Here is a 14686-nt window from a genome sequence, read left to right as displayed (position 1 = left end):
TTGACTTCAATTTCATTTACTTCTACTCTGATCTTGGTTATTTCCTTTCTTCTGCTAGGTTTGGGTTTTGTTTGTTCTTGTTTCTCTGGTTCCTCAAGGTGTTGTCCTTAGATTGTCTGTTGGTGCTCTTTTGGACCTTTTGATGTAGGTGTTTAGGGCTCCTCTTAGCATTGCCTTTGTTGTGTCCCAGTGGTTTTGATAGGTTGTGTCACTTTTGTCATACAGTTTGAATAATTTTTAAATTTCATCTTGATTTCATTTTTTTGACCCAGTGCTCATTCAGGAGCAGGTTATTTAATTTCCATGTATTTGCATGGCTTTGAAGGTTCCTTGTGGTGTTGATTTCCAGTTTTATTCCACTGTGGCCTGAAAGAGTGCTTGATTTAATTTCAGTATTCTTAAATTTGTTGAGGCTTGTTTTTTGGCTTATCATATGGTCTATCTTGGAGAAAGTTCCATGTGCTATTGAATAGAATGTATATTCTGCGGTTGTTTGATGGAATGTTGTGCATATAATAACTGTTAGTTTCATTTGTTCCAAGCTGTAGTTTAAATCCATTGTTTCTTTGTTGACTTTCTGTCTTGATAACCTGTCTAGGGCTTTCATTGGATTATTGACGTCCCCTAGTACTGCTGTGTTGCTGTCTCATTTTTTAGGTCTATTAGTAATTGTTTTATAAATTTTGGAGCCTCTGTGTTAGGTGTATATTTGTTTAGGATTGTGGATATGTTCATGTTGGACAAAGCCTTTTATCACTATGTAATGTCCTTCTTTGTCTTTTTAAACTGCTATGCTTTAAAGTTTGTCTTGTCTGGTAGAAAAATAGCTACTGCTGCTGGGTTTTGGTGTCCATTTGCATGAAATGTCTTTTTCCATCCCTTTACCTGAAGTTTTTGTGAGTCCTTATGTGTTAGGTGAGTCTCTTGAAGGCAGCAGATGGTTGGTGAATTCTTACTTTTTCTGCAATTCTTTATCTTTTTTTAAGTGGAGAATTTTTAGGCCATTTACATTCAGTTAATATTGAGATATAAGGTACCATTCCATTCAGCATGCTGTTTTTTGCTATATACCTTGGTTTTTTGTTTTTTCTTTTTGTTTTTAAATTATAGTTTTGTTTTATAGGTCCTGTGTGATTTATGCTTTAAAGAGGTTCTGTTTTGATGTGTTTCCAGGATTTGTTTCAAGATTTAGGGCTCCTTTTAGCAGTTATTTTAGTGGTGACTTGCTTGTCCTGAATTCTCTCAGCATTTGTTTGTCTGAAAAAGACTCTTTTCTTTCCTTCATATATGAAGCACTGCATATAATATTCTTGGCTGATAACTGTATTTTTGAGGAGGCTGAAGGTAGGGCCCCAATCCTTTGTAGTGTGTAGGGTTTCTGCTGAGAAATCTGCTGTTAATCTTATAGGTTTTCCCTAGGTTACCTGGTGCTTTTGTCTCACAGCTCTTAAGATTCTTTCCTTCATCTTAACTTTAGATAAGCTGATGACAATGTGCCTAGGCAATGATATTTTTTTGTGATGAATTTCCCAGGTGTTCTTTGTGCCTTTTGTATTTGGATGTCTAGGTCTAGCAAGGCTGGGGAACTTTTCCTGAATTATTCCCTCAGATATATTTTCCATACTTTCAGATTTCTCTTCTTCCTCAGGAACACCAATTATTCTTAGGTTTGGTTATTTAATGTAATCCCAGACTTCTCGGAGGCTTTGTTTATATTTTCTTATTTTTTGTTTATCTTTGTCGGATTGGGTTAATTTGAAGACTTTGTCTTTGAGTTGTGAATTTCTTTCTCCGTGTTCAATTCTGTTGCTGAGACTTTCCAGATCATTTTGCATTTCTGTTAGTGTGTCCATTGTTTCCTGGAGTTTCCATTGCTTTTTATGTATGCTACCTATTTCCTTGAACATTTCTTCCTTCACTTCTTATATCATATTTTGGATTTCCTTGGGCTTTGCCTTTTTCTGGTGCCTCCTTGATTAGCTTAATAACCCTCCTGAATTCTTTTTCAGGTAACTCAGGGATGACTTCTTGGTTTGGGTCCATTGCTGGGAGCTAGTGTGATTTTTGTTGGTGTTAAAGAACATAGTTTTGTCACATTACCAGAGTTGGTTTTCTGGTTTCTTCTCATTTGGTTAGGCTCTGTCAGAGGAAAGATTAGGCCTCAAGGCTGCTGTTCAGCTCCTTTTGTCCCATGGGATGTTTTTTGTTGTATCCCCCATTTCCTATGGATGTGCCTTCCTGGGAGCCAAGTTGTAGTGATTGTTCTCTCTTCTGGATCTAGCCACCCAGCAGGTATACCAGGCTCCAGGCCGGTAGTGGGAGTTCTCTGCACAGAGTCCTGTGATGTGAACCATCTTTGGGTCTTTCAGTCATGGATACCACCAGGACCTGTTCTGATGGAAGTGACTGACAGATGATGAAAGGGATTCTGTAAGCTTCTTAGCTTTGGTGGTTTAATGCACTATTTTTGTGCTGGTTGGCCTCCTGCTAGGAGGTGTCACTTTCCAGAGAGCATCAGCTATGGTGGTATGGGGAGGAACAGGCAGTGAGCAGGGCCCTAGAAATCTCAAAATTATATACCTTTTTTCTTCAGTTGCCAGGGTAGGTAGAGAAAGACCATTGGGTGGGGGCAGGGCTTAGGTGTGTCTGAGCTCTGACTCTCCTTGAGCAGCTCTTGCTGTGGCTGATTTGGGGGCTTCCCTCAGAGGTTGTGTGGCTCCCAGCCATGTGTGGCTGACCTGAGAGGTTCCCAGGTCCATGGAGTTACATTCCTAGTAGGATTATGGCCACCACTGGTGTGTAATGCAGGTTGTCAGCAAAGTCGGGGAAAGCCAGTAGTCACAGGTCTCCCCCCGCTCTCACAGAATCCAGAGGGCCAGTGTCGCTTCCACTGTGCCCCCCACAATAGTACCAAGTTTGTTTCTAGGCAGTGGGTGAGCAGGGCTGAGAACTTGAAGTCTACTCACCTCCTAGCTGCAAAAGCAAGTATGGCTTTCCTTCTTCTCTTGCCTGTAGAATCTGTACACTGGATTTACAGTGTCTCCCAAGTTCTGGCCAGGAGGCTTATCGATCAGTTCAAATTGTTAGAAACTTCATCTGGAGATTTCCTTCCTCCATGGCCTTTTCCCAGAGCCTCTGGCCACCCTCCCGAAGGATCCCCGTGAGGCCAGGCAAAAATGAGTTAATGGGGGTCCGTTGAGCTTCCAGGGGTTTTCCTGCTGCTTCCTTTACCCTTGTATTTCACTCAGCTCTCTAAATTGACTCAGCTCCAGGTGAGGTCAAAAATCTTCTCCTGTTGTCCAGGCCTTCAGTTTCCCCAGTGGAGGTGTGTTCGGGGGCAGACAATCTCCCTTTTCTACTTCACAGTTTGAGTACTTGAAGTATTTGGGGTGTCTCCTGGGTCCTGCAGGAGCAATCTGCTTCCTTCAGTGTGTCCGTGGGTCCTCCCGGTTTCCTAATTTCTGTAGTCGTTCTGGAGCAAAATTTCACGATGTGGGCCTCCGCATGCTGCTCTGTCGGAGCTGCAGTCTCGTCCTTTCTCCTGTCCGCCATGATGCCTCTATTTTTCTTTTACATTGTCTAATGTAATGGAGCAATACTATTCAATAGAACTTCCTACTATAATGGAAATGTTCAACTCTGTATCATATAATACGGTAGCCATTAGCTACACGTGGCTCTTGAGATTTTCAAATGTGGCTATGGTAACCAAATAATTGAATGTTAAATTTTATTAAATTTTAATTAAATATTAAAAGTCACATGTGGCTATTGGATAGCACAACTATAGAAAGTAGAAAGTTGACTCTTACATTTTGTTCTTAGTTCCATTGCCTTGATTTTTTCATTAGGTTTATTTCCCAGAATATCCTAAGATTCTCATTTTCTTTGTTGCTCTGAACATCTGTTTGTTTCCATGAAAACCATGAAAGAAGTATAAGACAGATGAAATAAAAAAAATTTCTTTCACGTTTGTAAGAAATATTTGAGAGCTTTCAGATCTGTTTAGAAAGATAGCCAAGATACTTATTTGAATGAGTTGTGAAAAATTATATGTTTTAATTTAATATCTCATTTAAGAAGTTTAGTGTTTTACACCATGTTAGCAGAGGTATACAGAAAAGGGACAAAACTTTTTTTTTTTTCCTTCAAATTTTTAAGGACCCAAATTTGGGTGTCACCAGCGTGCATATTAAAACATGATTTTGTTGTCATTATTTGCTTTTCTTTATACCATTACTTAATTGATCATAATATTCATAAAACCAAAAATGACTCATTTTTTAACATCAACTGTTGAGATTAGTTTTCTGTTACTCTAAATTTTCATCACCTAGTTCATGTGTGGAAACCTGCAATTAAATATGAATTTCCGTTTGTTTAAACTTGACCACTGCACCAAATCATTTCTAGAATTGTTTGGCTTGTTTTGTTTTCCTAAATGAAATTTTCATTGGCATGTGTTTTAAAAGTAGCTTTGCTGCTTATTTCATTGTATGCCTGCTGTGGTGTGAAAGATTTTGGATTGTATTGCATGTTTTTAGAATTATTACTTTCATATATTTTAGGATTTTCAAATTTGTATGGGCAGCTTTTTTGTATGCATTAATGTTTATAAATATAAAGGTAAAATATCTTTAAAGGAAGATACTAAAAATTTTCTGCATGTTTGTTGTATAAGTACATTTTGGGGCCCAATGCCATATAGCATGCTATAACATCCCTTCCAATAAGTAATATTATAGGCTGATTGCTAAATTTTACCTGAACTGATACCATGTCAGACATCTTTTAAGATATTTTTTTGAGTGATGACAGTTATATGCAAAGGCTATATTGATGTAGCTGTTTAAATACCTTTCATAGTGTGGTATACTAAGTTTAACCATTCACTTTTGGTATTGAATACATGGTAGTGTGAAAGAAGGCATAGGTTAAGAAGTTTGTGTTTATGTTAAGGGAGTTATTTTGTGAGCAACTAAGACTTCATACTCTTGAGAGCAGATTTACAAATGAGGGAATTGATATGCATGCTCCTGTGGAAAATGGACAACCCTGGATTCCTGTGAACCAGTGGGTAAGGACTGTCATGCGTTGGTTCCTTGATTTATTAAAATCAGGATAATAATGCTGAACAAAAATGTGATGTTTAAGGTCATCATTGTGTATATATGTTAATTATTGGTAGTATTTTTGTGGTAATTTTTGGCTTACTGAATTAAGTAATTTTAATGATTCTTTGTTTCAGGTCATAAGAAGATACTAAATGGTTGGTCCCTTTTTAAAATCACTAAATTATAGGTCTATGAATGAATTTTTCACTTTTCTATAGATTGCACTCAATTAACTAATGATCTTCCCTACTGAATTTTTCCAGATAAAACAATACTACAGTGGGAAACCCTCTGTTGTAGTGTTCTTAAAAATTTTGTGGTCACATCACATACTCTTTTGAAAATCTGATAAAAGCTGTGGGTCTTAACCAGAAAATTTGCATATGTATATAGATATTTTGTGCACAATTTCAAATAGTTTATGGATCTGCCTGGCGCCTCTTCATGGGCCTTGTCCTAGGGACCCCTGCTCTTTCATGTATTGACTCATTTCCTGTCAGTCAGCTATGACTGTGTTCATTTAAATGCCTTTGGCTATGGCATATAAAGGTAGCTATAAATGCTCATTATATAATTTTAAAAGATCTTGACCACATGTCGTATTGTATTATGTGTTTTACCTATCTGTGTTTGATTTAGTATGGGTTTTATGTGGACTTACTATAGAATATTTTTCTTTTTGATTTGATAAATATTTAGTAACTTGGGCTTGTCTTTTGTATACTAAGGAAAACTTTTAAAAACATTTTCACAATTCAAATTTATTCACGTGGAGCCACTTTGGATACTGTTTTTGTGATGTATTTGTAGTTATGTCTTTAAGACATGACTCCTCTTTTCTTCATTCTAATCATTTTCCTACTGCTGTAACTAAACAAAGACATATTAACTACACAGGCTGGAAGCGCAATTCATTGACCCCGAGGACAACCATTTTCCCTTGCCCTGGCTGTGAGCATGATGTGGATCTTGGAGAACGAGGAATCAATGGTCTGTTTCGAAACTTCACTTTGGAGACTATTGTCGAAAGATACCGGCAGGCAGCTAGGGCAGCCACAGCTATTATGTGTGACCTTTGTAAACCACCACCTCAAGAATCTACAAAAAGCTGCATGGACTGTAGTGCAAGTTACTGTAATGAATGCTTCAAAATTTATCATCCTTGGGGGACTGTAAAAGCTCAGCATGAGTATGTTGGCCCAACTACTAACTTTAGGCCCAAAGTAAGTGAAGTTTTTATGAAGTTAGAATGTTATTTTAACTTAATGTTATGAAACTTATATAACTTAATGTTATGCAATAAATTATTGAGTCTAGAACTTGACAGAAAGGAAATAACTTTAAAAGCAGGTATAAGAACTTAAGGCCTAGTTGCTGGAGCTACTTACTGTGAGGCTAAAACTCTTTGTTAATAGAGGGCAATATTGTGGTTTATTTCTGTTACTATCCAGCGTGATATAATACAATGAATGTTCATCGTGTTAGCTCTGATTAAAGAAAGTTCTCAGATGTACTCTTTAACGTTGAAATGGTTAAAGATAAAAAGCTTTTTTGTGCTTTAGTGTGATAAATCCATAATTGCTTAAAAGGTTTGACTGCGAAACATATTTTTCTGTTTTTAGTTAGCTAAAATTGTACAATGAAAAAAGGTGATTAGAGCCTAATATTTTGTAGCTTGTGATATAATGGTTATATATTATCTGAAGTAGAATTTGTATTTCTTAAACATTCTGAGTAATTTCTTTCATGTTGTCAAAAGAAGTTTATGTATTGTTTGCCCTGCTGTGTGCCTGGAAAGAAGACTGATCTTTTGATATCTTCACTTCTTTCTGATTTACATAGATTTTTAAAACCTATCGTTGAGTTTTTCAAAGTTCTTAGTCCTTTTAACTTAGTAACTTGTGTATAGAAGTCTATTTGCATTCCTAAGCATAAAACCTTTAATTTGTAGTAAAAAAAAAAATCGAGAAAAAAAATCTCAAAAGGTTTTTTGAAATTGTTACTATTTTTTATATTAAATAGTGAAGGATTGGTAGATTAAGGCAAAAACAATCTATGCTATTACATTTTGAATGACCTTTCCCAAACTGTGTAAGTCTGGCAGTAGATAGCTTTTATCAGATAGCTTTTAATTCTCAATTATTTTCCTCATTTTAAAGGCTCAAAGCCATCAATTTTTAAAAATTTGTGACTTCACTGGGTACAGTGGCTCATGTCTGTAAACCCAGCACTTTGGGAGGCTGAGATTGGGTGGATTACCTGAGGTCGGGAGTTCAAGACCAGCCTGGCCAATATGGTGAAAACCCATCTTTACTAAAAATACAAAAAAAGTTATCCAGGTGTGGTGGCACACACCTGTAATCTCAGCTACTTGGGAAAGGCTGAGGCAGGAGAATTGCTTGAGCCCGGGAGATGGAGGTTGTAGTGAGCCAAGATTGTGCCATTGTACTTCAGTCTGGGTGACAGAATGAGACTCTGTCTCAAAAAAAAAAAATTGTGACTTCAACCTGTTTTAATGTTTCTTTTAAATCATTAATTAAATTGATAATAATTGTTCTACCATGAAATAACCTTGGATGATTAAATGAATTTTATTAGGCTTGGGTTTTTGTGAATTATAGGTATAAGGAAAATTTGAATATAGTCTTATAGTTTCTGTTTACAAATATAATAAAAGATAGATGAGAGAAGACCAAAGAAATATGAATAGGTTATACTGAGAAAAATTTTATTTTTTAAGTAGTTAGTGCTACTCAATATAGTAAAATTCTAAATTGGTGTCCAAAATGGTGTCTCTATTGGTCTAGACTATTTACCTATAAAGTTGAGTTATTGTGATCCTTTCTTGCAGATAGACAAACTTTGTATTTTATTTCAAATGTAATGGCTTTAGGCATGTAAAAACTTGGACATGCTGATAAACTTGAAATATTTTCCAATTGTTTTTCTCCTGAACCTACATATTGGTATTAGGACTTTCCATATTGTACTTTTTGTTTGTTCATTTTTAATGTCTGTAAGTTACAAAATTAGCTGGGCATGGTGGCACATGCCTGTAATCCCAGCTACTTGGGAGGCTGAGGCAGGAGAATCGCTTGAACTGGGAGGCGGAGGTTGCAGTGAACAGAGGTTGCGGTGAGCTGAGATCATGCCATTGCACCCCAGCCTGGGCTATAGAGTGAGACTCAAATAAATAAATGAATATCTGTAAGTCATTAGACCAGTTACAGTTGCTTAAAATCTAATATTTTGGAATCTTTAACAACTTTTGGATTTTATTAACATGCTAACTTAAAGGAATCTCCCCTTTCTGTCAAATGAAAAGTTATTTTACATAAAATTTTATGTTATTTATCAGATAGCTACGATGATAGTTTACAGAGTAAATAAAAAGGTAGATAAATCAGAAAAGGAGTTCCAAATTTTGTCAGTGCATTTGTAATTTGTAAAAGCAAACACATCTAGAAGCTTACGAAGTTTTCTGAGACTCTTAGTAATGGATTTCTGTTACCAAGGTCATGAGTCTCATAAAGTGTTACGGTACTTCATTAAAAATATTGACTCTGATCGTTAAGAATTGCCTTGTCAGTGTGGTCAGATGGCCTTTCTAACTTGGTTAAGTGTTGATTCCAGTTGAATCTGATAGGAATGAAACTCTCACTTTCTTATCCAAAAGTTTTGGAGAAATAACATCTACATATTATGATGAGATATGGGATATGCCCCTAGATAACATGTACATATACTCATTTGAACACTCAAATTGAAAAATAGTAATTCTGATATAGAGAATTTTCATGTGATATATCAAGCATTTTTATTTCTTTTTACATTCATATTCACTTAAATGGCTTTATTTAGTGGCTTTATAAAGCAAATCTTTGTATATTGGTAGTTTGTCAGATTACTTGAAACCTAGATCCTTAATCTCACTTTCACTCTCTACTCAATAGATTTTAATGTGCCCAGAACATGAAACAGAGAGAATAAACATGTACTGTGAATTATGTAGGAGACCAGTTTGCCATCTCTGTAAGTTGGGTGGTAATCATTCCAACCACCGTGTAACCACTATGAGCAGTGCCTACAAAACCTTAAAGGTAGGACTTATTTTTGGAACAGAATTTTGATTCTTTGTAACTTTATGCCTTTAACTTTTTCATTTACAAAATCATGTTGTGTTATATGGTCTTTTTTCTACTAAAATGAGTTAAAGTGTTACTATTAGGTTGTTAGTATTCCTGATCAGCAGTTCTTTGTAGTACTGATAAGACCTGGCATATATTGATACCCATGTTGTATTAGCTCTGAATTCTGAGGGAAGAGAAAAGGATGAAGGATACTTCATCATGATCCCTAAATGAGCCCAATGTCTTTTATAATGGATGTGTACATAGGAAAGACATACTTTGAAGGGTTGTGGCTTTTTAAGACACTTGATTCTTAGAATTAGTATTTTGTTCATTCTGGTGGACCCTTAGAAATACTTCCTTTCTGTTAGTTTTATTGATAATGTTTAAAACTTTCAAATCTGATAATCAGCAGCAAAGCAGGCAATGGTATGACACTATTTTTTTGTTTTATTCTTTTTCCCTTTAAACAATATTTTTAAAGAAATCATCTATGTACCTACTACCCATTTTCCTTCCTCTCTTTAACGGTATGTGTATGCATTTTTTTGCCTCTATATAATTGCATATATGCAAACTATTTCGTGTTTTGCATTTTATATTTGTGTTGTGCTCTATCTTCTCTGCACATATGGAATACATATAATTGTTTAACTGTTCTTGCCTACTAATTTTTTCATGTTTCACTAGTAGGTCAGTTTTGATTGATTATTTTTCTCATTAGAGTTTATATTTCTCTGCTACATTGCATGCCTGGTAATTTTTGATTGGCTGCCAGGTATTGGACACTTTTGTATTCCTACAAATGCTATTTTCTTTGAATATGTGATTAAGTTACTTGGAAACTTTGGGGTCTTATATTGTGAGGCAAGACAAAACAACATTTAGTTCTAAGAGCTAATTTTACCTAAGTATTGAAGTAAAAGCCTTTTATTACTCTTTTCAGTGTCCTGTGAATTTTGAGTGATTTTTTTTTTTTTTTTTTTGGACTGGCCGATGGGGAACAGGCACTCTTCCCAGCCTTGTGTCAGCTCCTGGGATTGTTTCCTCGGATGCTTTAGGGTGATTCTTTGCCTGGTCTTGCGCAGTTTCCTTACACACAAGAGTTGATGACAACTGCTGAATATGTAAGGGACACTGGTTTGTGCCTCTTTGGAGTTCTTTCTCTTTACAACAGTCTCTTCTTAGGTACATGCTTTACAAACGGTGGCCTCATTGGACTAAGCTGCATGTCTTTGGGGTTTTTGGTTAGCCCTCAGGAGACTCGGATATACACCAATGTTTGAGAACCACCGATCCAGAGAAAAACTCCTGAGAAATTTTGGAGTCCCTGAGAAATTAGCCTCTGATTAGTTCCTAGAGAACTGGGGTCCTGATTTATCTAAAGGAGTTAGAGGTAGCCTTGTCTTTTTATATTTTAATTTTCAGTGCTTATTTTCAGTGTTTGGTACATACACTTTTTGGAGACCTGTGAATAAATGGACATCCTGATACTTGGTTAAAATTGATCTAGTCTTTTAAAAAAAAACTGGCTAGATTTGAGGGGACTATTATGACTGGAGCTGTCTCAGATAAAAGCTATTCTCAGATAAAAGTATAGTTGGCCAGATACTTTGAGCATTAAAACTCAGAGAGTGTGGTGCTTTTAGATCATGCTTCTGAATTCTGTCGTCTCTTCTTCTCTGGTCCTTACCTCTTTGACCCCATTAACTTATATTCTATCTTGTAGTTATAATTTAAGCTGCTATCATAGACCTAAGCCTTACTTCAATTTAAATGGCCAAATTTATCTCATTGCTAGTGTAGTTAGAAAAGAGTACCACCACTTGCACCTAGTACTTCTGGTCTCCACATGGGCCTGATAGGGATGGTTCCTGATAGGAACGTAGAATTGTCATTTTACGTTCAACTTGGTGCTGAGAAGTACCTCTCAGCCTGTGGAATAGTGTTTAGTGTTTAATAGTGCCCTCTTCTAGAGCACCGGTGGTAACTGAGCCTGAAATGCTCAGATTGGCCTGTAAGGGCTACAGCTTGAGAGACGTTTTCTGGATGTTCTTATTTAGACTCCAAATACATTTTTCTGTTACAACTTTTTACCTTATGGTGTTTAAGGGCTTTTGTGTTTTACATTTTGCATATTTCAGAGTAGGTTTTCTGGGCAAGACCAGGGATCTTACCAAAATCTATGATGGTATTCCTATGGGAAAGAAACTACTTATTTCAGAATGTCTGCCTTACAGACAGATTATTCAGTGAGCTCTAGAAATTGCCTGTTTTTGTAAAACTGTATTTTCCTTATTGTGTAACTATTTAATAAGCTGTGATGGACTGTGAGTATTATTTTGGAAGGGTTTTTGTTGCTATTCCTATAGTATATAGGGGTGTGTGTGTGTGTCTGTGTGTGTATGTGTGTGTGTATGTATGCACGTGGGTGTTTGCGAGAGAATTATAAAATCTGAAGACAAAACCATTTGAATTGCTATTCTTCAGTTTACTTAGAAGCCTTAGTAGTAGGAGCTCTAGGAATGATTATGAAACAATAAAAATGTAGTATTTTTATATTCAAAAGTTTTGACTAATTTAAGCATTGTTACCTTGTTCTCTTTTCCAACCTGATTGTAATCTTTCATACATCCTTTGGCCCTCTGTTCCTAAGGCCATTAACTGTTTACTCTGGGTTAATAATGATAATGGCCATAGTTGATTTTATTATCTGTTTATCAGAGGCTGTAGAAGAGGACGAGTCCTGTGTAATTAAAAAAAAAAATTTCTGCAAGGTCTTTGTTAAACTTCCATTTTGTCCATTTGTATTATGAATGTGTTTCAACAGGAAAAGCTTTCAAAGGATATTGATTACCTTATTGGTAAGGAAAGCCAGGTGAAGAGTCAGATTTCTGAACTAAACTTGTTAATGAAAGAAACAGAGGTAAGTGATAAACTAACTTGCATATTTTAAGTTATTATTTTATCTAGACGTTCATTCATTTGTTCATAAAATCCTGAGAGTAATATATGTGCTGGGAATACCAAGTTGTGTTAGATTTCACCCCTGCTTTTCTGGGGCTAGGGAAACAAATGTAAAAAATGAATTATAATGTTGTGCGATCACTTCTGTGATATGGCTAGTCATTAAATGATATTGGAACACAGAGGGAAAAATGATTAACTCTTTGTGTGGCAATTAACAAGATCTCAAAAGTATTTAATAGTAATGTAAGGGAAATGAAAGGTTTTACTTATTTTTATTACGTTTTAAAAAATTAATAGATCACTTTTGGAAAATGCACCATATGTGGCTTGGACCAGGTTTGTTTTAAATTTCAGGTATTCGTGAGTCTGTATCCTATATATGTTCCTCAAAAGACGTGTATTAGAATGTTCTTGGCTGCCTTGTTTGTTATTGTCACAAAGTAAGATCTACACAAATGCCCATTAACAGTAGAATATAAATAGCAATAAAAATGATCTGCAGCTGCACATAACAGTGTAGATTAATCTTGCAGTAATGTTGAAAGGAAGGTGCCAGATACAAAGGAATACATACAATCTGATTACAATTATAGAAAGTACCAAAAAAAGTGAAACTAGATAATGATGTTAGAGTTGAAGAGGGTAGATTAGTATCTGGAAGGCTTATATGGAAGCTTCTGGGTTACTGGTAATGTTCTTTTATCTAATCTGGATTCTCTGTTGGATGCTGGTTACATTGAGTGTGTGTATGAAGATTCATTACTCTTTATACTTACATGTATATTTTTCCATTTGTGTATTACGCTTTAATAAAAAATTTGGAAAGCAGCAGCATTTAAAAAATATAGTAAAAGAGGATTCGATTGGGCTATTTTAAAAGTCCAAATATTCTTCATTGACTTTGTTGTATACTTGTTTTGCTTCTCTGTTTGAAACAAAGTTAAGCCATTACTCCTGATCCTTTTTAGTAATTAAACATAAAAACATCCCAGCTAGTATGACGCTGTTAGTTGAAGAAATGTTTTTTCCAATATGAGGTGAAATCATTGAAAAATCATGTGAATTAACACCATTACCAGCACTGCTTTTGTTTTTAATGTATTTTCCTGATCGTTACTGATTGCATTCACTGCCCTAAGTCACTCATTTTTCCATTCAGTTTAAAGTGGCGTTTTCTTTTTCATATTTTTGTCAGATTAAATGGTAGACTGTTAGTTTGGTATAATCTCTCAACATAAGCAGATTATCACCTTAATAGGTTGCTTCAAGTGTTGCATCTTTGGTCATTTTATTAATAGCCTTGTTTGTTGGTTCTCTCAGTCCTGCTGCTCTTCACCTCTGAAGTAAAGACCCAGAGCCTGTTTGGGGGTTTGTCATCAATAGGTTCGAAATTGAGGAACTTAACATATTAAGTATTCATATAGACACTGATTCCTTGGGATCCTGGGGACATTATTGAGTTGTTTTGTATCATTTGCCTAAGCTGTATCTGTAGGTTTATCAGAATCTTTATTTACACTACATAACTTGCCTCCATTCTTGACTTTTACTCAGTGATGATGGTAATGCTGTCTTTTTTATCTGTAATTATACTTAGCTGGAAAAAAATCTATATATAATGATATTTCTGAGTTTAATGTTGTGATGTCAATGAAATACTATCAAAATGTCACTATCTTCTGCTCCTTCCCTTTTAAAAATATGAGGCTGTTGGGATTAGGAAATAGGAAGAGATCTGGAAGAAATTTCCTTTTATTATACGTGTTGGCTAGAAGCTATTGGAAAATGCACTGTACACTTCTGCCATATATTGTCAGCTTTTAAGAATGTTCTTGAAGACTTTTTCTGTTGGCTGCTGTCTATGAGTCTTATGATAAGTGCTTAGTAGTGCTCTGCCCGTCTTTTCAAAATCATGTTGAGCTCTGATTTTATAGGAATTCAGACTGTTTAACAATAGCATCATTTTATGACAGTTTGTATGAATGTTTAGAGTATGTGACATTGTGGTATGTACTTTATGTAAATAACCTTTTAAAATCTTCACAAAAATCTAAATGGTTTTGTAATCGAGGGAGTACTCAGCTCCCCGTTCCAAAGAGATTCTTAGCCTCGTTAACCCAGAAGAATGGGGACAGGGGTCCCAAAGGAATGGTGAGTTTGCTGTTTGAATAAATATCATGGACCCAATGAGTTTTGTGGAAAAGTGATTTATGAGAGAGAGAGAGAAAAGAAAGAAAAAGAAAGCGGGCTCCGGGTGTTGTGGGAGGGGACCCAGAGAAGGAATCCCTATAGGTAGGAGCAGCTGGAGTTTTAACCCTTGAGTTATTCCCTCTGCCTTCATGTTCTGGTCCAGTGAGAGTTCTTTCAGACGTCCTCTGTAGTGATTGATCTTGGACTCTGATACTGGATTGGCTGCGTGGTCCACAACTCCTGAGTTACAAAGCCCCCTCCTCCCAGAGCTTTCGTTGGGTG

General features: G+C 35.9%; 1 protein-coding gene across 4 annotated transcripts in view; it reads left to right on the top strand.

The window, feature by feature from the left end:
• TRIM36 (tripartite motif containing 36) overlaps positions 1–14686 on the top strand; it is a 62285-nt gene that overhangs the window by 33760 nt on the left and 13839 nt on the right. For 3 of the 4 annotated variants that reach the window (XM_017544888.2, XM_017544886.2, XM_037744415.1), the window contains 3 exons: positions 6012–6337; positions 9068–9214; positions 12075–12170. In XM_017544888.2, the coding sequence (XP_017400377.1) occupies positions 6012–6337; positions 9068–9214; positions 12075–12170 (569 nt within the window). Of the gene's footprint in view, positions 1–5248; positions 5270–6011; positions 6338–9067; positions 9215–12074; positions 12171–14686 lie in introns of all 4 variants that reach the window. The other variant, XM_037744413.1, reaches the window with a different exon arrangement.

The sequence above is a fragment of the Cebus imitator genome, unplaced genomic scaffold (genome assembly GCF_001604975.1).
Source record: "Cebus imitator isolate Cc_AM_T3 unplaced genomic scaffold, Cebus_imitator-1.0 Scaffold173, whole genome shotgun sequence".
In the NCBI taxonomy this organism is placed as follows: Eukaryota; Metazoa; Chordata; class Mammalia; order Primates; family Cebidae; genus Cebus; species Cebus imitator.
Note: the sequence above shows the minus strand (reverse complement) of the source record. Positions and strands in the feature narration are given on the sequence as shown.